We start from the raw sequence: 22,827 nt of genomic DNA, 5'->3' as shown, positions 1-22,827 counted from the left end.
GCAAGTGACAAGACATGAACAAACAAAGCATTAGAGACAGAAATCCCATTTTGTTACTGATAGTTCTGAATACCTTTTTATTAATTACTCCACTCCTTTTGAAGGTGTTCTCATGGTGATATATACACAATGTTGCATTCAGTTGCTGAGTAAACAGACTTAGTTAAGATAGCAGACTGTTTCAGTCAACACTTCAGCAAGCTCACTGATTCTCAATCTCATTGACACTATCAGAACCAGCAGATATAGATCCCAAATCCAACTGCTTCAGTTTCTTTTCAATCATTGACAATCTCTGTTTTAATTTCTGTTGAGTTGAGTTGTGCTCATTTAATAGCCTTGCAAATCGTGTCTGTAAACTATCAAGATTTGATTCAAGTCTTTCCATTTTCTCCTCCATGTCTTTCTCTCCCATTACCACATTCACACGCCTTTCATCCAGCAAACCTTCTTTTATTAAAATCTCCTTGCCTCGCTCTTCTAGAACTTTCTTAGCTTCTGGAAACTCTAATAAGGCTTCCATGATGTCATCTTTGGACAGACGGAAGAGGTCAGAGTATCCGATGCTACGGATATTTGCTGTTCTTCTGTTTCCCATTTTACTGCCTTCAATGTTTAAGATGCTGATCTCTCCGAAGCAGCTACCAGCACTCAGGATGACATACTGTGTTAATCCATCATCAGCCACTACTGCTAGTTTCCCTTCCTTAATAATGTACATCTCTTTGCCAATATCTCCCTTGCGACAGATGTAATCTCCAGGACTGAAGACCTGAAGTCTCAGCTTTAAGACTAACTCCACTAACAGGCCAGCCTCACAGTCCTGGAAGATTCGCACTTTCTTCAGAGTTTCCAGGTGAACATTGATGGCAATTTCAGCTTTCAGGATATCTGGCAGACTTTTCAGCACTTCATGCTCATCAACTGTCTTTTTATTGGCCCAGAGATAATCAAACCACCGGATCACACGGGCCTCCACCTCCTTGCTGACCTTTCGGAACTGCATATAGTGTTTGATGGCATCGACTTTGGCCTGGAATTCTGCACGGGCTGCATTCATATTGGATATCATTGACCCAACATTGCCCACGATGGTGGCAAAGATCAAAACACCCATCAGAAAATCAAACACCACAAACAGAAACTCCACATCCAGCACTGGTGCTGGTGTCTCCCCAATGGTAGTGAGTGTGAGTGTTGACCAGTAGAGGGAATATATATATTCCTTTGACAGATAGCCATGGTCAGGCTCTGAGGTGTTGGGATAGACCCAGCTATCAGAGCCAAAGCCAATGCTCTTGGAGATGGCATAGTAAAGACAGGCATTCCAGTGAATAATAATCAGCAGATAGAGCAGCAAATTACTGATTCGGAACATATTGGGGTAGTTTGTTCTGGTTTCTGTCCGATCACAAAACTCAAACATGCGGGAGAATTTGAGGAGTCGATTGAAACGCAGTTCAGGGTAGTTTAGTCCCAGGGCTAAGTAAGCCAGATCTGTAGGTAAAATGGAAATAATGTCCAATTTAAACTGCAAACTTTTGATGTAATTATCTTGTAACTTCTTCAAGTCTTTGACGAGCAGACCTTGTTGCAGAAACCCTGCCCAAGAATAAATGGGGAGTGTTAATAATATAACTGGAGCACAGCCAGTCACAATATTCTTTGCTCAATTTATTACAAATATTCACTTCTGCTCTCACTGACAGAGTAATAGATAATTACAGCAGAAGGTGGACAGTTAGGGTTGGGCAACATACCTTGGCCCAGCCACTGATACCCACATCCCAAGAATGAATTAAAAAATCTCCCACCCACACTGCCTCCCTCAGTCACCCCTCACTGCTCCCCAACCTCACTGTCAACGCTGTTGACATTGTCATCAGTTTTTGGTCAGTTGATCACAGCCATAATGATTTAGGATTAAAGTCTCAATGCCCCTTTACTTGGTCGGGTTAAATGACCTAGCCCTGATCAAACTTGACCAGCTGTTATTGCAAATAGTGTTGGATATCTTCTTCCAACACCAACCCAGTCTTTGTGAATATTTCTTCCAAAGCATTGGTGTGAGGCCATGTAGCAAATACAGAATGTGCCACACTGTACATACAGGCTGTACATAAACTACACTCTTTTCAAGTTGTGTGTATGGGTGGCTGCAGCACAATAAACCAGTCACACACAGCAAATCAAAGTGTAAAGGGCACCCCTTCAATCTATCTCATAGAATCCCACAGAAACTTGTAAAATCCAGCCCAATCCCATTCCCTCCCCCTCCCCCTATATCCTTTGATTCCTTTCACCCCAAGAGTTGTATCTAACTACGTTTTGAAAACAAAGGCAGGAGGAAGAAAACAAAGGAAGGAGGCCATTCAGCCCATTGAGTCTGTGCGACTCTCTGAAACAGCATCTCACCCAGGCCCTTCCCTCCACCCAATCCTCATTTAACATGGTTAATCCACCTAACCTGTAAATGATTATAATGATATGCAAATACATGCATCACATGAATTTCATGGAAGTATAATCACCAGAAGCAGCATACTAGTAAACATCTTAATTATTTCCCATGAACACACAATGTGAATATTGTGTTTAAACAGTATCTTGGGAGTGTGGGAGGAAACCGGAGCACCCAGAGGAAACCCACACAGACACAGGGAGAATGTGCAAAACCATGGAGACAAACCTGTTCTGAATCTGACAAAGATATCAAGAATATAAATGAAATCTGCGAAGTAGTCAATAATCAACCAAATGATGAGATGTTTCTTCTGAAGAGTGTCAAAGCAAGCCCTGTGAATAAAACATATGGGTAAACATACATGATCATGATCATATGACACAACATGCAAGTAAACACATGATGACACAGAAGCAAATAGGTAAACATAATCACACAAAGATACTGATAAATGTGTGGTAATTGCTATCAGAAACACGATCATAACCGCACACAGAAATGAAGTCGAACATGGTAGTTGCATACAATCATTATAGTTGAATAAACATGATTGTTATGAAACACAAATAAGTAATTAAATTATAATCATGTGCAAAAACATGCATCACATGCATTTTATGGAAATATGGTCATAATCACAAAAGCAACATACTAGTGAACACATCTTAATCATTCTCCAAAAACACAGCACTTGTGTTTAAACAACATGGAGTTCATTGAAAAAGCAAAAAACTGGAAATCTGAAATAAAAAACAGAAAGCATCCTTCTGGATTCAAATATGGAGTTCAATAATTTTAGACCTCTGCCATGTTTCTTTCATGCTTTTTTGTTGATTTGGTCTTTTTTGTAGTTTCTTTTTAGTAACTTTACTATTCAGACAGCAGCTATTCACATCACTTCTAGTTCTACCTTTTGTTTCTTGTTGCATTACTGCTGCCTCTGACCTTGCAACATGAAACTTTTATCTTTATCTTTCCTGTCCATTACCCTATCACTGACCCTCATTTTTGTTATTTTATTGTCCCCACTTTCACTTACTCCAAACGAATTTTAAATTTTCATTATCCCAGTGATAGATTATAGACCCAACATATTAACCTAAATTTTACCCATAGGTTGATTGACCCAAGGTAGAGTAGAATTGTGGTTTGTGGCATGCACAAGTCCGTAGGGGAACTTTTTGTCAGAGATTTTCCAGCAAGAACCAATTAAGTTCTGATAGGCAGTTGGTTCCTGGTGCTGACAATTTGCTCGCGGCTGCTACTTCTAAATTGTACCAGGCCGACAAGCTCAGGACAGAGGCAAGGTAGTCAAATGCAAAGAAGAGCAATGGCATCAGAACAAGGAAGAGACATCCCATGGTTCAGAAGCATTTTCCTGAAGAGTGCTTTTGCAATCAGGAGTTGGAGACCAGCAAATTCAGGGTAATTTAATCCCAGCGCGAATTAAGCCAGATCTGTAGGTAACATGGAAATAATGTCCAATTTAAACTGCAAACTTGTGACATAATTATCTTGTAACTTCTTCAAGTCTGTGACGAGCAGATCTTGTTGCATAAACCCTGCCCAAGAATAAATGGGGTTTGTTGAAGGCATGGCTGAATATAGTAGATAGGAGACAAAGAGTAGGAGTAAATGGATCTTCTTCCAAATAGCAGGCAGTGACTAGTGAAGTACTGCAGGGATCAGTGTGAGGACCCCAGCTATTCATTGAATCATACAATGGCCTCCTTCTGCACTGTAGTGCAGAAGGAGGCCATTCAGCCTATTGAGTCCGCACCAACCACAATCCCACCTGGGCCCTATCCCCATAACCCCATGCATTTTCCCTGGCTAGTCTCCCTGATAAAGAGGCAATTTAGCATGGCCAATCCACTTAACCCGCACAGCTTTGGATTGTGAGAGGAAATCAGAGCACCTGAAGAAAACCCATGTAGACATGGGGAGAATGTGCAAACTCCACACAGACAATGACTCAAGTCGCAAATTGAACCCAGGCCCTTGGGACTGTGAGGCAGCGGTGCTAACCAATGTGCCACCATGCCACCTTATTTACAATATATATTAATGATTTAGATGAGGAAACTAAATATATGTCCAAATTGGCAGATGACACAAAGCTGCTTGGGAGGGTGAGCTGTGAGGAGAATGTGATCTGCATAAGTTGAGTGAGTGGGCAAATGAATGACAGATGCAGTATAATTTGAACAAAAGTGAAGTTATCCATTTCGGTAGCAAAAATGGGAAGGCAGATTTCTATCTGGTCTTAAATTAGGAGAGGGGTATGTGCAACGAGACTTGGTGTCCACATACAGCAGAAGATAAGCAGGCAGTGAAGAAGACAAATGGCCTTTATAGTGAGAGGATTCTAGTACACAACAGGGATGTCTTGATGCATTATACAGGGCCTTGGTGAGGCAACACCTGGAATATCGTGTGCAATTTTGGTCTCCTCTGAGGAAGGATGTTCTTGTTCTGGAGGGAGTGCAGAGAATGTTTTCCATCTGATTCCTGGGATGGCAGGACTGAAGTATGAGGAGAAGTTGAGCCAGTTAACAGTGTATTTGCTGGAGTTTAGAAAAATGTGGGGGACCACATATAGAAACCGATTAAATTCAAACAGACTTGGGCAGGGTAGATGCAAGAAGGATATCCCTGATGATGGCGGTGTCGAGAAGCAGAGGTCACAGTCTGAAGATACAGGATAAACTGTACAGAACAGAGGTAAGGAGAAATTTCTTCACCCAGCCTGTGGAATTCGTTACCATAAAAAACAGTTGGGACCACAATACTGTTTTAAAGAAGCAGTTAGAAAGGGAGGCGAGAATTCTTCCGATGAGGGCTAACCAGGGTCCAGCGTGGAGAAATGAGAGTAGAGGGGATCACCAACACCAAAGTACAGCTCCTTCTTACACAGCAGCCCCAGGGAGAGATAGAGGGACATGTTTTAATTGTGGGCAGCCTGGACACTTCGCCCAAGATTGTAGGAGACCGTCACCACCATATACACGGTCCCTGAGACTCCTAGGACTACCAGCTCCACCAGTTTGGCCAGCTCCTAGGTACGAAAGAGAGCACCGCCCACAACTGATAGCAGGTCCCGGTTACCCCATGCATACCATAAGCACAAGCCCACTCCTGTATGCAACTGTTCCCACTTATGGAACCCTAGATTGACAGTGCCCAGTGTCCCCAATCTGGGTCTGTAGCACCAAGTGGGATAGCATAGGGAGAGCCCTAGTTAACAGCGAGGTAAGAGGCCACCTTGCAGAATTCCTTTGGGATACCGGAGGCTCCCAAACTACCTGGAATATATCAAAATTAAAAACAGACATCACTCGGCCAACTACAGGCACAATTACACTCAGTGGATTCACAGGACACATGCAGAAGGGATGCATTACAGCCCCTGTACAGGTCCACCTAGGTAACATGGTGTGACCATCGGTGGTGTTAGTTGACCTTCCCCCAAACGCTGAACATATCCTTGGGTCCGATTACATCAACAAATGTAATCTTTCATTTGATCCAGCTAACCGATTTGGCAAATGGCTATGATTAGCAGAGCACCATCAATCATTCCAGTCAGGACATATGCTCGTAGGTTTAGTACAATCGGGGAATTCTGGTTTGATCCCTTAACGATTAGCAGTGATCCAGCCATCAAGGAGGCCCTTCAAAGAATCAATGGGGTGTTTGCACAACATTAACATGATTGTGGCCAGATACCTGGGGAGCTGTTTATTGAAGGGCTGGACCCAAACACAGAGACAATACAGTTTCCCCAGAGAGGCAAAGGGGGAGGTGGCCAAAGTAACTGACAGTCTTTTACATCAGGGGGAGTTGAGACAAATGGCATCCACAAATAATGCGCTGATATGGCACGTGAAGAAGGTAGATGGATCATGGAGGTTAACGGTCAATTATCGGGAATTAAATAAGGTTACCACTCACGGCCCCCACAGTAGCCACAACCCCCGTCACCATGATGAGACAGGGAGCCCAGGCAAAGATTTTCACGGTACTGGGTATCAATAATGGCTTCTGGTCCATCTCTTTAAATCGGACTTGCCAGTACAAGTTTGCCTTTACCTTCCAGGGACAGCAATACATTTGGATTTGTCTACCACAGGGTTTCCATAATTCCCCGTCCATCTGTCACAGGCGACCAGCTACCAGACTAGAAAAGTTTTCCAACCCGAATGCTTGGTCCAATATATAGATTGTTACAGACTAACACCAAAGAGGAGCATATAACATTGCTGGATGAATTACTCGCACTACTCCACTCATTAGGCTGCAAAGTCAACCCGAAAAAGACCCAAATTTTGCAACCCAAGGTTATATACCTAAGTACAGTGATTACCCATGGGAAGACGGAGATTGAATAGAAAAGGATAGACTGTATAGTGCACCACCCACTGCCCCAAGATCTGACCTTTCCTAGTGTAGTGTACTGTCGGAACCAAATAGACGGCTTTGCCACCAAGGCAGTCCCACTTTCCCAACTGCTATAGAAAAAAGCGACCTGGAAGTGGACTGCACAGCACACAGCTGCACGCTCTCGCCACAGTGCCAGCCTTTCTAGTCCCCAATCCAGATCTACCATACACCTCAGAAGTTACAGCCACTAACCACACACTTTCAGCAGCATTATTTATAGAAAGACACGGTAGACCAGGCCCAGTAGCCTATGCCTCACGAGTATTGGGCCCAGTAGAACAGGGCTTCGCCGGATGTGAACGACACCTGCTCGTGGTATTTTTAATATCAATCATATTATTGATAATGGGACAGAATCACAGGATGTGGCATTTATGTGGAAAATCAATAGGGACAGCCACTAATAGAACTCGCCCTCAAACTACCCAGCCATTTAGTGGTCAAGCTGCCGAACTAGCAGTAGTCGCATACGTAATGAGTCACCCAGACCTATTTCCAACCCCTGACAACAAACACTCCGATAGTATGTACATGTGCAACAACCTGACTGAGTTCTTACCATTATGGGAAGCCAGAGGCTTCGTATCTGCAGATGGAAAGCCCCTCCCTTGAGCTCCCTCATTAAAATATGTCCGACAGGACGCGGAAAAGGCGCACATATGGAATTATTAAGGTTAGAAGCCACCACAAGACCTCCCCACCTGGTAACCGTAAGGCTGATGCATTAGCCAAAGCTGGTGCTTGTACGGGACAGTTTTGGCAGCCATCTGTAGGAGAGTGAGTAAACGCTGTGGCCATCTGCCAAACTAATATAGCTGACCTGGTCCTGACAGTTCCCTAAAACAAATTTTCCACAGACTCTACCCAGCCTCATATGAGAAATGGAAAGACAAAATACAGATTCAGGATGGTCTGATATTAAAGGCAGGCACATACGTAGCCCCTACCCAGGACTGAAATCAGCTCATCTACCTGTACCACGATGGGCATGGCCATCAGGGCATAGAGGCAGCAACCGAGCGATTAAAAGAATTATGTTGGTGGCCTGAACTGCATGATGATGTTGTCCATTATATCGACAATTGTTTAATTTGTGCCCAGAACAACCTCGATAGGTATGCCAGAAAAGCGGAGCTAAGACACACACGCTCAGTAGAAAGCCCCTGGACAAATCTCCTAATTGATCATATTGGCCCACTGCTGCCATGTAGGAATGGATTTAAATACGTTCTGATAATAATAGACACTTTCACCAAATGGGTCCAGGCATTCCCCACTAGATCAAACACAGCTAAGGCCACCGCAAAGATATTAGCCCAGCAGGTGTTTACACGATGGGGTCTTCCCCGCAGGATAGAGTCCAACCAAGGGACACATTTCACAGGGCGGGTGATGCAGAGCATTATGGCTATGTTCGGCATCAAGCAGAAATTCCATATCACCCCATCCACAATCCAGAGGAATCGTAGAGCGCATGAACCAAATGCTAAAAGGGTCCATTAGAAAGATGGTGCAGCAAAACAATACACCATGGGATACGGTACTTCTTTTGCCCTCATGATGGTACGTAACACTGTTTCCAGTTCTACTGGACTCACCTCCCACACATTAATGACTGGCTGACCTATGAGGGGAGCTGAATATTTATTGGGGTTTGATGTAACTGAGCCTGCTATCACAGCACTCACTCACAAAAAGCCGTCCAGCAGATAACCAAAAACATTAAAGTAGCCCAGTTAGCTGTTGCTGTCCGATTAGGAGTTAAAAAGAAACAGAGCGGGGCATATTTCAATAGAAGTATACACCTGATAGAATATATGGTTGGCCAGCAGGTGATGATTTCCCTCTACAACCCCAGTTCTTTTTTATCCCCAAGATATGCAGGTCTGCACACCATCATCGACAAAATAAGCCCCTCAGTGTATAAGGTCCTGATTGCCAACGGGAAAACTGGTTGGTTCCATGTCAATCAACTGAAAACTCACAGGACTCAGAATAATCACTTCCACCGTCTCTCATTAGGGATAGGGGAGGATGACACTACGCAACCGGAACGGCCTCACCCACAAAATGTATTTCCCCAGATACCTTCACATCCACTCTCAGGTTCAGACCAGACCCTTACCCTTACCACGCTACAGTCCAGAGCCTCATCCACACCTGAAGTGCCCCTAAGGATACTGATCGACCCAGACATAACAGGACACTTGCGCACCCTAGAGGACTGGCGTGACTCGCTAGATATCGGCCCTCACAGCATTATGGATTCTCCCATAAACATAAGCTTTAACAGCCATACCCAAAAGTGAACATAGAACATAGAACATTACAGCGCAGAACAGGCCCTTCGGCCCACGATGTTGCGCCGACCAGTTACAAAAGCAATGACCCACTAGCCTATACCAATCCCTTTTCGTCCATAAACCTATCCCGAGATCTCTTAAACGCCCCCAAACTAGACGCATTTACAACTGCAGCAGGCAGGGCATTCCAATCCCTCACCACCCGCTGGGTAAAGAACCTACCCCTGACATCCGTCCTGTAGCTACCCCCCCTTAATTTAAAGCCATGCCCCCTCGTGCTAGCTTTCTCCATCCGAGGAAAAAGGCTATCACTATCCACCCTATCTAAACCTCTAATCATCTTATATGTTTCAATAAGATCCCCTCTTAGCCGCCTTCTTTCCAACGAAAACAACCCTAAATCCCTCAGTCTCTCCTCATAGGACCTCCCCACCATACCAGGCAACATACTAGTAAACCTCCTCTGCACCCTCTCCAACGCCTCCACATCCTTCTTGTAATGCGGGGACCAGAACTGCACACAGTACTCCAAGTACAAAAGTGAGGCCCTGACTAAACAATATCGGGTTATTTTGACACCTGGCGCTGCATTCCACACTTGGGTAAGGGAACAGACACATAGATTAATTAGACTGGGACACAAGGATGAAGGACCCCTGAACCCTGATTCAAACACAAACCCCACAGTGCGGTCCAACGAACAGACGCAGGTATGGAGACCAGGTGAAGAGTTAATGATGGAGCCCCATGAGACAAATGTTTCAGAAGATGAGTCTCTGTTGGGCAATTTGTTAGCGGAAATGCTGAATAAAGGAATTTAAAGTGCTCCAAATGATGAAATTGAGCCTACAGTACAGACCAATGCACAATACAAGAATCTCTGATGGAAGCACCCACATAAAAAAAACCCACAACTTGCCGATCCACCGTAACTGACCCACAGTAAAATGTCCAACTTTAAGTACAACTGACTCGTTTCCAATACCACTTGAGTTCTGCTAGTACGATTAACCGGGTTATTTATACAATCCGACACCAAGCTCTTTCGCCACCTTTCTCTAATTAAGATATCATTAAGGCAACTATGCAAATCTTTGCGACAGCTATACTAAATTTTAAAATCATTGAGGTGGCTGTGCTAAATTTTAACATCATTGAAGAGGCTGTGCTAAACTTTAACATTGTTGAGGCGGCTGCGCTAAATTTTAAAGTCGTCAAGGCAGGACTATATTTTCAACTCTTAGAGCCATTTGTGCTAAGTTTTACATGCGGCCTGCCTTCAAACTCCAAGACACTTATAGAACAGACACCTCTTCGGTACAGACTGACTCCAGTGCTATTCAAATCCCTATGGTTAATAGTGACTGCTGCTAGACTAAAACTAGCCACCTTGATTTTGCTGGCCAGTTAAACAAGCTCTTTTCTGACCACCCCATGATTTGTCTATTTATGATCTGAACAAAAATTTGCTCCGCAGTGCTTCACAAGTAGAATGAAAAAAGACTATGACGTTCAGGTGACAATTGATATACCTGGGCCCTCCTGACCACACCACTGTCAATAGTGTTAAAAAAAAGTGGTATGATATGGATAGTTTAAATATACTTATATACATCAAATATTGGATGTGATAATAGTAGAAATTACATTGATCTCCTCAGGACAGCGACAGATGACGACAGGGATGCAACCTACGATCTACCTCATCGGACTCATTGTTGGGATAAGCACGCAGGACATTCCAAGCAAGATGAACTTGTGGTATCCCGGTTGTTTATGGTTTGCCCCACCTGACGCGGGGGTATGTGAAGAGAGTATGTTATGGGTGCACTCTAATAGAGTATAAAGTTTGGGTGTAACAACCAATGGTTGATATACAAAAAACCAAAGGGAAGTTCAACTGAATATTATCTGAGTGTCACCACAGAAGGGGATTGTGGGGATTTTCAAATAATGGGTGCCCTGAAATTGGATGCCTGGCCAACGGCCCAGGAAAAGGATTCAAGCTCGGGCAGCGGTGTCCTGGGGCGTTCAGAGAGGGGAACTTTGCGTTGTACAAAATAAGGCCTGGGTCGAAGCCAATCCCAAACCCATCCCACTTGATTTGTCCTGAAGCCACCCCCAGACCATAGAATGGATTGATACGAAAACTCACATTCACTATGAATTGGTACCTGTGGCGATGGATGTAGCTGTGACCCAACTGCCAGAATGGTGCTCTCCCCAACTTAAGAGATTATTCCTCAACTTAACTCGTAGACTGTTAGGATGGAAGATAGGAATGGATGAAAGACAGGAAAGATCCAAGTGGGAGTTAGTTAATGACATGGCCATTGCATACGGGGTAGCAACCATCAACACCCTTGGTTTAGCTGATCTGGAAAATAAATGTAGGGTTCTGACCCAACAGGTTAAACAGACACTAAGTTCTATCAATGAGGACAATCAGCAGGATGCTGAGGGGGAACTGACTGGGAACACAGCCAGCAGCTACATGGTAACCGTATTAGAAGGACATGCTAAGACAATCAATCAAATTATCAGGGGACAATTAGAGGATGATGACCGACAACAGAACCAGACTTTATGTAGTGCATATGGACAGTGGATGATGGAACAGCTAAGGTAAAACCTAGAGCAGGTACGCAGTGGACAGGTTCCATCTTGAATTAGTGATGAATAGATGGAACACCAATTTATGGCTAAGAAACACCTCAAGTTATCTGGCTACCGGGTGTGACAGTTGACCAAAGTCTGGTTCAATGACGACTACAAAGGGACTCCAGGGAAAGCCCTGGGAATGATATTAGGACTCCCCATAATCAATGACAATCGGGTTGGACTGAGGGTCTTTGAAATAGAAAATATAGGGGCTATCCATCAGAATAGCTGGATACAGTATGACGGCACTTTACTGTACGCCTCTAATCAAGTGTGAGTGGAAAAAAGGCTCGTAGGCACTACTCTGGACAGATGTCAGCAAAGTGATGAAATAATCGCATGCTCGTACCCAGTTTACTTAAAGGAGCATGCACTGTATGACTTCAGAACAAACACTAGCCTAAATTGCTCAGTAGAAGCTCGTAGCCTGGACACAGGCATTACTCGGTAGCTGTCTGCATTTGGGAAGCAAGTGCACAGGAAGGGGAACATCGGAAGATCTGGCCGTGCCGACTGCCACTGTCTCCACCATTGCCACCACCATGGGCTCCAAGGGCTCCCTGTCCAAGAAAGGATCCAAGAAGACAGCAATGAAGATGTCCAGGAAGGGGGACAGGAAGCACTGGTGCAGCAGGAAGGGGAGCTGAAGCTGGTCAACCTGGACACTGGCATCTCCTCCAAGGCCATGAGTGTCATCAACTTGTTTGTCAGCAACATCTTCGGACGGATCACCAGCGAGGCTTCCCGCCTGGTCCACTACACCTGGCATCAGACCATCTCATCCCGGGAGATCCAGAACGCTGTCTGCCTCCTGCTGCTGGGGGTGCTGGCCAAGCACACCATCTCCGAGGGCACTAAGGTGATCACCAAGTACACCAGCTCAAAGTAGAGGGAGAGGGTTAAACAAACCGACAACCAAAACAAAACAAGGGAGCAGGGAGATACTATCTCACCACCTCCCTGAAATAGTATCAGTATGGCGCAACACATTATAACATTACTAACACTACATTCTGCATCAAACCTGACATACCAGCCAGGGTGGGCCTCATTCAACTAACAGACATCCATAAGAGGGAGAGGGTAGATTTGACGAGCTCTGACAGAGTCTAGGGGAGAACCATGTGAAATATGACACAAGCCTAAAACCCCTGCTGGAGGAGTTGAACGTGATACAGGTAAAATTGGCTACAGCCCAAGAACCTTCACCAAAGTAATACAGCAGACTCAAGAGGTGAAAAGAGGAATTAAAGAAATTAAAGTCGCCTCTTGGTAGGATAACCTTTGGAACTGTGGCTTAAACATCCAAATCCATCCATTTGTTCACATATGATTTTGTTCACCCTGGTATATCTCTTCATCCTCACTGTCTAATTCAGCTGATGGAAAAAGAGAATCACCCAGAGGCAGAACGCCCCTGAACTATGGTCCCCTCTAATTCAGTAGAGCAATGCTGACAGGAAGCCTGCCATTTTGCGATATGTACTACTGGGCCATTGGAAATTCTACTACCAAAATGTGCTTCAGATCTGTGAATACTTTATTGTAATGTTTGTTTGAATCTTGGTTTATAATTAGCTGATTGTAATAATGGTATTTAGAATATGTGATTGTTTATATTTGTGGGTAATTAGCTTATTGTAATAATGGTGTTTAGAATATGTGGTTGTTTGTATTTGTAGAGTGTTGTTGTCTGTAGCTTCTGGAATGTCAATACATTGTAGGAATGTATTATTACTGCACATGCCAATACCTGGTCCTTGCTTGACTGTTGAGTGACTGGAGAATTCCTGACAGATACTGGTCCACGTTCAGGATCAAAGGGGGGATTGTGGTCAAACGGGCTACCTAAAATGGAGATTTGTAAAGCAGTCTGGGACAATTGAACAAGAATTAAAACAGCAGGCTGTCATCTGAAAGACAAGAGATAAACAGGCTGCAACTCAAATGACTGAACGCACAAGATATGGGTCACCTCTAGGACAAAAGGAGCTTTCTGCTCAAACTGGGTTGTTTGCCAGACATAGGGACACCGTAACCCCTTATTTGGGAGGGAGGGGTGTGTCCTACATGTCCCCAGCACCTACAGACATGGTTATTAGGGACACACCCAGAGATTGGTGTGGCAGCACCCGATTGGACTTTATCGATCAGAGTGATCAAGTCCTGATCAATTGATTGGCAATGGCCAAAGGAAGCGCAAAACCCAATGGGGCACAACCGAGAATCTCTCTCTCCCTCTCTCTCTGACCCTATGAACGAGCAACAACAATGGTGACCAATGCCAGCAATGACCCAGCACAAGGAGAGCCACCACACTTGAGAAGGAACAAAGACCAGAGCCAGAGTGCCAGACCAGCCCAAAGGACACAGAGGACGACAGAGACCAGCACACAGATAAAGGCCAATATCTGCTTGGGTACTTGCCAGTCACACAAAGTAAAGTCAAGTTCTTGTATTGTACTTGAACTTTAGTATTTTCTGTAAGATAACATATTGTTGGTTGGGTGGGTGATTATTGATTGTGTGTTTTAAATAAATATTGGTTGTACTGACAAAAAGTCTACTCTCAATTCTTTGTCCATCGTATAAGGGTTAAAACAGACTGTGAGGCAGGCACACACAGGGAATTGGGAACAAACCTCAGCGTTGCAACATCTAGGAAATCTAGGAAGTCTTGGAAGCGTGCCATAGACCAATCACATATGCCAGCAGCTGAACGTCTCCTCTCCATTCAAATGCATTTGGGGCCCAACAGGCAGAGGAGAGACAGGTTGAAGGCAATGTGGAATACTTTGAGTGCACTTCAATCATTAAAGGCAGGTCCTTGGCTCCTCTGACTATCACACAAACACGATGGAGGGGAGTTCACAGCCTTGCTCATCCCGAAAACATAAAATACCTTCCCATGGTCCATCCTTCCCTTGTTCCGATTCCCGTGATGGGTGGGCCAGTAAAATTCCGGCCTTCATGCTGCTCTGATGATTAAGATATGGGTAGCCCTGAATTTGTCAGGCCCTGGTAGGGTTCAAGCACCCAGTAAACAAGACAAAGCCATCCTATTTCTTACGAAATTTCTCCTAGTGTCCCAAGATTTGTAGGTTAGGAGGATTAGGGGTTATGGGAATAGGGTCTGGAATAGTGGGATGCCCATCGAAGAGTCAGTGCAGATTCGATGGGCCAAATGGCCTCCTTCTGCCCTGCGGGGATTCAATGAATTTCTGTGAAAAAATGTCAGCATGTTGCCTCAGAGACCCTAATGGTCACCTCTGGGAGAGCCCTCATGGTTCAGTGACCCCTTATCCTCATGTGAAGCATGCGCCGAACAGGGATTGCCAGGCATGTCACTGTCCTATGAGCCAGGTCCTGTGATTGGGAGCTATTGAAGTGCCTTATTCTCTTCCTCCTCTTCTGATACTGCTCACTCATTGTCTTCCTCCGACTCCAGTGCTACACTCCTCTGGAGCACCAGGTTATGCATGTACAGCATGATAACTATGATGCAGAGTACCCTTGAAAGATACTTTTCGCAAGGTTCTCCAGAACTTCCAAACCTCATCTTCAAGTAGCCAATTGCCTGCTCAATGGCGCTCTCTATGGTCATATGGCAACAGTTATTTGTACTCTGCCTGTGTGTTATGATTTCTTAAAGTGGTCTGAAGTCATGTCTTCAGTGGCCATTCTTTGTCCCAAAGATCCAACCATGAAGGCATTCGGGTGGCTTGATCAACTGGGGCAATTGGGATAATCTCGGAATGTGGGCGTTATGATAGCTGCCTGAAAACCTCACATTTGCCTGCACGATCTGCTAATGTTCCCGCTATTTAGGCCAGCAGAAATTTCCCATCCTGCTGCAGCGAACGGAGATTTGGTTGGATGTCTAATCCTTCAACCTTGCTGCAGTGGGAGCATGGCATGAACTGCCAGTAATATTACATCCATAGAAAATAGGAATAGGAGTAGGCCACTTGGTCCTTCAATCCTGTTCGTTATGATCATGGTTGATCATCCATCTCAATAGCCTGATCTTGCTCCCCGCCCCCACTTGCGTCTCTATATCCTTTAATTCCCTTCACCCCAAGTACTATATATAACAACTTCTTTGAAACATTTTTGTTTTTGGCCTCAACAGCTTTCTGTGGTAGCAAATTTACAGTCTGACCCCCTTGGAGATAAAAATTCCACATTTCAGTCCTAAACAGTCTATCCTGTATCGTTATATTATGACCCCTGGTTTTACACACCTCCCCTATTCCTGCATATACCCTGCCTGGTCCTGTTAGAATTTTATAGGTTCCTATGAGATCCTTCCTTTTTTTTTGAACATCAGCGAATATAATTCTAATCAACTCAATCTCTCCTCATAGGTCCATCCTGCCATCCCAATGATCAGCTTGGTAAACCTTCTCATTTGAGAAGACTTTGGCTGATAGGATTAAGGAGAATCCAAAGGCGTTCTATAGATATGTTAAGAACAGAAGGTTGGTTAGGGCAAGATTAGGGCCAGTTACAGACAGCAGAGGGAAGTTGTGTGTGGAACCGGAAGAGATTGGAGTGGCATTGAACCAATATTTCTCTTCAGTGTTCACGCAGGGGAACATAAATGTAGCTGAGGAGAACACTGGGTTACAGGGGTGTAAACTAGACAGTATTGCAGTTGATAAGGGGGATGTGCTGGATACTCTTGAGGGTTTGAAAATAGATAAGTCCCCTGGACCCGACAGGATTTATCCTAGGATTCTCTGGGAGGCAAGAGAGGCGATTGCAGAGCCTCTGGCTCTGATCTTCAGGTCGTTGTTGGTCTCCGGTATAGTGCCAGAAGATTGGAGGATAGCGCATGTTGTCCCATTGTTTAAGAAGGGGAACAGAGACTTCCCCGGGAATTATAGACCGGTGAGTCTTACTTCTGTTGTGGGCAAGGCTTTAGAAAAAATTATTAGGGATAGGATTTATAGTTATTTGGAGAGTAATGAATTGATTGGAGATAGTCAGCACGGTTTTGTAGCGGGTAGGTCGTGCCTTACTAACCTTATTGAGTTTTTTGAGAAAGTGACCAAAGAGGTGGATGGGGGTAAGGCAGTTGATGTGGTATATATGGATTTTAGTAAGGCGTTTGATAAGGTTCAACATGGAAGGCTTCTGCAGAAAATACAGATGTATGCAATTGGGGGTAATCTAGGTAATTGGATCAGGAATTGGCTAGCAGATAGGAGACAGAGGGTGGTGGTTGATGGTAAGTATTTGTCATGGAGTTCAGTTACGAGTGGTGTGCCTCAGGGATCTGTTTTGGGGCCACTGCTGTTTGTAATTTTTATTAATGATCTGGATGAGGGTATAGTTGGGTGGATTAGTAAATTTGCTGATGACACCAAAGTCGGAGGTGTGGTAGATTGTGAGGAAGGGTGTCATAGTTTGCAGGGAGACTTGGACAGGTTGCAGAGCTGGGCCGAGAGGTGGCGGAGAAGTGTGAGGTAATTCACTTTGGCAGGAATAACAGATGTGTCGAGTATAGGGCTAACCGGAGGACTCTGAGTAGTGTGGATGAACAGAGGGACCTAGGTGTATGCGTACATAGATCCCTGAAAGTTGGGAATCAAGTAGATAAGGTTGTTAAGAAGGCATACAGTGTCTTGGCGTTTATTGGTAGGGGGATTGAATTTAGGAGTCGCAGCGTCATGTTGCAACTGTACACAATTCTGGTGCGGCCGCACTTGGAGTATTGTGTGCAGTTCTGGTCCCCACATTATAGGAAGGATGTGGAGGCTTTGGAGAGGGTGCAGAGGAGGTTTACCAGGATGTTGCCTGGTATGGAGGGGAGGTCCTATGAGGAGAGACTGAGGGATTTAGGGTTGTTTTCGTTAGAAAGAAGGCAGCTAAGAGGGGACCTTATTGAAACATATAAGATGATTAGAGGTTTAGATAGGGTGGACAGTGATAGCCTTTTTCCTCGGATGGAGAAAGCTAGCACGAGGTGGCATGGCTTTAAATTAAGGGGGGGTAGTTATAGGATGGATGTCAGGGGTACGTTCTTTACCCAGAGGGTGGTGAGGGATTGGAATGCCCTGCCTGCTGCAGTTGTAAATGCGCCTAGTTTGGGGGCGTTTAGAGATCCATGGATAGGTTTATGGATGGAAAGGGATTGGTTTAGGTTAGAGGGTCATTGTTTTTTAACTGATCGGCGCAACATCGTGGGCCGAAGGGCCTGTTCTGCGCTGTAATGTTCTATGTTCTATGTTCTCTGCAATCCCTCTATTGCTCCTCAGATAAGGACAGCATAGGTGCACACGATACTTCAGTTAGCCCATGGAAGAGATTGGCTCGGATAGGGGACTGGATGAGCATTCAGATCCTGCATGGACCACCGTTCTGAGGTTCCAACCTGCTTCAAGATAACCATCATCCCTGTACCAAACAAAAGCCAGGCAGTGTGCCTTAATGACTACCGTCCCGTAGCTCTGACAGCCATCATTATGCAGTGCTTCCAAAGGTTAGTCACGCCACGCCATCAACTCTGGTGTCCCAGACTGTCTGGATTCACTACAGTTCACCTATCGCTGCAACAGGTCTACAGCAGACACCATCTCCCTGACCCTACATTCAACCCCAGAACACCTGGATAACAAAGAGATTTATGCCAAACTTCTATTTATTGATTAAAGCTCAGCCTTCAACACCATTATTTGAACAAAATTCATCTCCAAACTTCATGGCCTTGGGCCCCTCTGAGACTGGACCTTAAAATTCCTAACCCACAGACTGCAACCAGTGAGGATTGGCAACGAACCTCCTCCATGATCATCCTCAACGCTGGTGCCCCGGAGGGCTGTGTCCTCAGCTCTTTACTATATTCCTTATATGCTTATGACTTTGTAGCCATATGTCTTTTCTACAGATCTAGGAACTGTAGTTTCGTAGAAGAATCATCCAGACTTGAAACGTCAACTGTTTTTCTCTCTCTACAGATGCTGCCAGACCTGCTGAGATTTTACAACATGTTCTGTGCTTATTTCATATTTCTGGCATACACCGTATTTTGCTTTTACATTAATATAAATTGTCCACCTTTTTACTTAATCCTCTTTCCAATTGTGGCAATTGGGATAATTGGGATAATTGCAAATTACTGTCTGAAAAGTGGCTGTGACCAGTTGGATTTTGAGCCAGTATGCTGCAAGTTTCGAATACACTGATCTAGTTCGACGGACAGTCTCTCATCTCAATGTCAGCTGATTGACTGTGTGTCAGTTCACAACATTCTTACCAATAGCTGAAGGTGCTACACCCAATCACCTACATTCAGTACTGTTGCTATGTTGTGAATATGTGGCTATTGCTGACCATTTGCCTACCTGTGCACCAGAAAATACCAGTTATATATAACAGGCAATGTGATGACAGTCAGCCAACGGTAATACATATTCTCCGCAGGGTCCATCACAAACACTGAGTGCTTCCTGCAACATGGAAAAGGAAAGGTAATCAAAACAGTGAAGGGCAGTGCCATGCGAGCAGAAAGAGCCCAATAAATTGACAGAGTCCATGTATTCTCATTCACAAACACTTACCCGAACATGCTCTGAATGGCTCACTCCCACATACTCATACCACTGAGTATTTATCACTTCTGTATTCACTCAGTGGAATTGGCACTAAGAGAGCCCAGGGTTATCTGTCGGAGCTGGAGATCTATGCCATGTTACATTATAGCTTTAAGCAAGACTTGCCTTTTCTTTTTTATCTGCCCCTGTTCCTGAACAGTGGTGTTGCTCTCACTGCTGACCACTGTCTGCAGCTCAGGACCCCGAAACCGCTCCAGGAATGAGTCTGGTCGCTGCTCCTGTTGCCGTGGACTTTTGTGAGCCCAGTCCCTCAGGACGACCACCAGGCGAACCAACCTAAGAATGACAAAACGAGGGTGAGAGAAAGAAATTAACAGATGGGAGTGAGAGAGGGAGACAGATAGAGAGATTAACCCACGGGAGTGAACGAGAGAAAGTAAGAGATTAACACATGGAGAGTGAGGAGACTGCATGGACAGTGTGTAAATGATCTATGAGTGAGATAGTGGGAGAATGGTGTGAGTGTGACAGTGGAAGATAGTGTGAGAGTGAGTGTGACAGTGGTGAAATAACGTCAGTGTGCACGTGACAGTGGGGGAATGGTGTGAGTGTGAGAGTGGGGGAATGGTGTGAATGTGATGTTGCAGTATGTGTGAGTGTGCATGTGACAGTGGGGGATGGTGTGTGAATGTGTGTGTGACGGGGGGATGGTGTGAGTGTGTGTGAGACAGTGGGGGATGGTGAGAGTGTGCATGTGACAGTGGGGGATGGTGTGAATGTGACAGTGGGAGATGGTGTCAGTGTGTGTGTGAGACAGTTGGGGAATAGTGTGAATGTAAGTGTGACAGTAGGGGAATGGTGTGAATGTGACAGTGGGGGAATGGTGTGAGTGTTCACAGTGGGGAAATGGTGTGTGTGTGCATGTGACAGTGGGGAATGGTGCGAGTGTGCGTGTGACTGTGGGGGAATGGTGTACCTGAGACAGTGGGGAATGTTGTGAGTGTGACAGTGGGAGAACGGTGTGAGTGTTACAGTGGAGGAATAATGTAAGAGTGATAGCGAGGGCAGTGGTGTCAACCATGTTGCCAGTTGGCTGGCAGTGAGTTGATCTTTTCCTCAGTTGCATTTACCTGGACAATGCCCCTTGACCTCTGAAAGAATTCTGTGATAAAAGCCCTTCTTGGTCCTTTGCCACAACTCTCTGCAACTCCGAACTGGTGTCATCAGAGGCAGTTGCTGCTCTAACAGGAATGAAAGATAATATTGCAAAGTTAGCACAATATGGGACTCTGATCAAGGCTCCACTAGGTCTCCATAATTGATGCAGTCTCTTGTCACTCTGCTTGTTTATCTCTTTCTTCAAACTCATCTAATTTCCTTTGATATTCTACATCACTGATTCCACCACTCTCATGGGCAATGAGTTCCAACTCTTTACTCCTCACTTTGTGATCAAGTTTTAACTCACACTCCTTGAGTATCTCTTTGTCCTCTCATCCTTTTAACATCAGCCAACGAAAACAAGTTTTTGTTGTGCACCTTATCCAATCCTATCATAATTTTACACACCTCTGTCAAACTTACCCTCAATCTACTTTGTTCAACAAAGTAGATAGTCTGGAGGGATGTCAGAAGTTGCAGCTTAACATAGATAGGATGCAGGACTGGGCAGAGAAGTGGCAGATGGACTTCAACGTGGATAAATGTGTAGTGGTCCATTTTGGCAGGACAAACGGGATGCAGGAGTACAATATCAAGGGTAGGAATCTTAGCTGGGTTGAAGAGCAGAAGGATCTTGGGGTCTGGGTCCATAGGACTCTTAAATCGGCCTCGTAGGTGGACGATGTGGTCAAGAAGGCATACGGTGTACTGGCCTTCATTAATCGAGGGATTGAGTTTAGGGGTCGGGAGGTAATGCTGCAACTTTATAAGATCCTTGTCAGACCCCACTTGGAGTACTGTGCGCAGTTCTGGTCGCCTCACTACAGGAAGGATGTGGAAGCTATTGAGAGAGTGCAGAGGAGATTTACAAGGACGTTGCCTGGATTGGGAGGCATGCCTTATGAAGATAGGTTGAGGGAGCTGGGACTCTTCTCCCTGGAGAGACGAAGGTTGAGAGGCGACCTGATAGAGGTTTATAAAATGTTGAGAGGAATAGATAGGGTGGATTCTTGGAGGCTATTTCCCAGGGCTGAAATGGTCGCTACGAGAGGACACGGGTTTAAAGTGCTGGGGAGCAAGTACAGAGGAGATGTTAGGGGTAAGTTTTTCACTCAGAAGGTGGTGAGTGAATGGAATCGGCTGCCGTCGGTGCTGGTGGAGGCGAACTCGCTGGGGTCTTTTAAAAGACAGCCACAGGCTTCCCAAAGTGGGAATTGAACTGATAAGTCTTTTCTGAGTAAAGTAGCCTAGTTAAATTTTAAAAAGGCAGCTGACTCAACTGACTAAGTGACAGTTAACTGTAAATCACCTGAAACCAAATAGGGCCTCAACAGGTGTTGAAACAAAACTAGGAGTAACTCATCTCAACTCACCTCAGTTCCATAGGAAATGCCATCAGTAAATTTCATATATGGGCGAATTCGCACACACAAAGAGATCACCTGAGTGGACACAGCCAGAGCAAGTTTGTGTATTTGGGAATTCAGAATTAAGAACAAAGAACAAAGAAAATTACAGCACAGGAACAGGTCCTTCACTTCTCCAAGCCTGCACCAACCATGCTGCCCGAATTAACTAAATCCCCCTACGCTTCCAGGGACCATATCCCTCTATTCCCATCTCATTCATGTACTTGTCAAGGCACCCCTTAAAAGTCACTACTGTATCTGCTTCCACTATCTCCCTGGCAACGAGTTACAGGCACCCACCACTCTCAGTGTAAAAAATCTACCTTTTAAACCTTGCCCTTGGCACCTTAAACCTATGCCCCCTAGGAAGTGACTCTTGCACCCTGGGAAAAAGCTTCTGACAATCCACTCTGTCCATGCCTCTCATAATCTTGTATACTTCTATCAGCTCTCTCCTCAACCTCCATCGCTCCATTGAGAACAAACCAAGTTTCTCCAATCTCTCCTCATAGCTAATGCCCTCCATACCACACAACATCCTGGTAAATCATTTCTGTACCCTCTCCAAAGCCTCCACATCCTTCTGGTAGTGTGGCTGCCAGAATTGAACACTATATTCCAAGTGCAGCCTCACTACGGTTGTATAAAATATCAACATGACTTTGCCAATTTTTAAACTCAATGCCCCATCTGATGAAGGCAAGCAAGCCGTATGCCTTCTTGACCATCTTCTTTACCTGCATTGTTACTTTCAGTGACCTGTGTACCTGTACACCCAGATCCCTTTGCCTATCAATATTCCTAAGGGTTCTGCCATTTACTGTATA

General features: G+C 44.9%; 1 protein-coding gene across 1 annotated transcript; it reads right to left on the bottom strand.

Moving 5' to 3' along the window:
* Window positions 1–202: 202 nt before the first annotated feature.
* LOC145342432 (cyclic nucleotide-gated channel alpha-2-like) lies at window positions 203–21,987 on the bottom strand. The gene is made up of 6 exons (XM_080187994.1): window positions 21,965–21,987; window positions 20,561–20,671; window positions 19,585–19,766; window positions 19,221–19,329; window positions 2,690–2,796; window positions 203–1,602 (listed from the first exon to the last, which is right to left on the bottom strand). Exons 1-6 carry the CDS (start codon window positions 21,985–21,987, stop codon window positions 203–205), a joined length of 1,932 nt encoding a protein of 643 aa, XP_080044120.1.
* Between the last annotated feature and the right edge of the window lie 840 nt (window positions 21,988–22,827).

The sequence above is a fragment of the Carcharhinus amblyrhynchos genome, chromosome 4, assembly GCF_965287045.1.
Source record: "Carcharhinus amblyrhynchos chromosome 4, sCarAmb.v2.hapA, whole genome shotgun sequence".
Lineage (NCBI taxonomy): Eukaryota > Metazoa > Chordata > Chondrichthyes > Carcharhiniformes > Carcharhinidae > Carcharhinus > Carcharhinus amblyrhynchos.
The sequence above is the reverse complement of the archived record's forward strand: the minus strand, read 5'-3'. Positions and strand labels throughout refer to the sequence as shown.

Excerpts from the sequence above, each read along its gene's own strand:
- LOC145342432 (XM_080187994.1), bottom strand. The coding sequence starts at position 21,987 with ATGGCATTTCCTATGGAACTGAG. Across the intron at positions 19,767-20,560 it reads GGTCAAGGGGCATTGTCCAG|GTTGGTTCGCCTGGTGGTCG; the intron begins GTAAATGCAACT and ends TGTCATTCTTAG. Across the intron at positions 19,330-19,584 it reads AAAGAAAAGGCAAGTCTTGC|GCAGGAAGCACTCAGTGTTT; the intron begins TTAAAGCTATAA and ends CTTTTCCATGTT.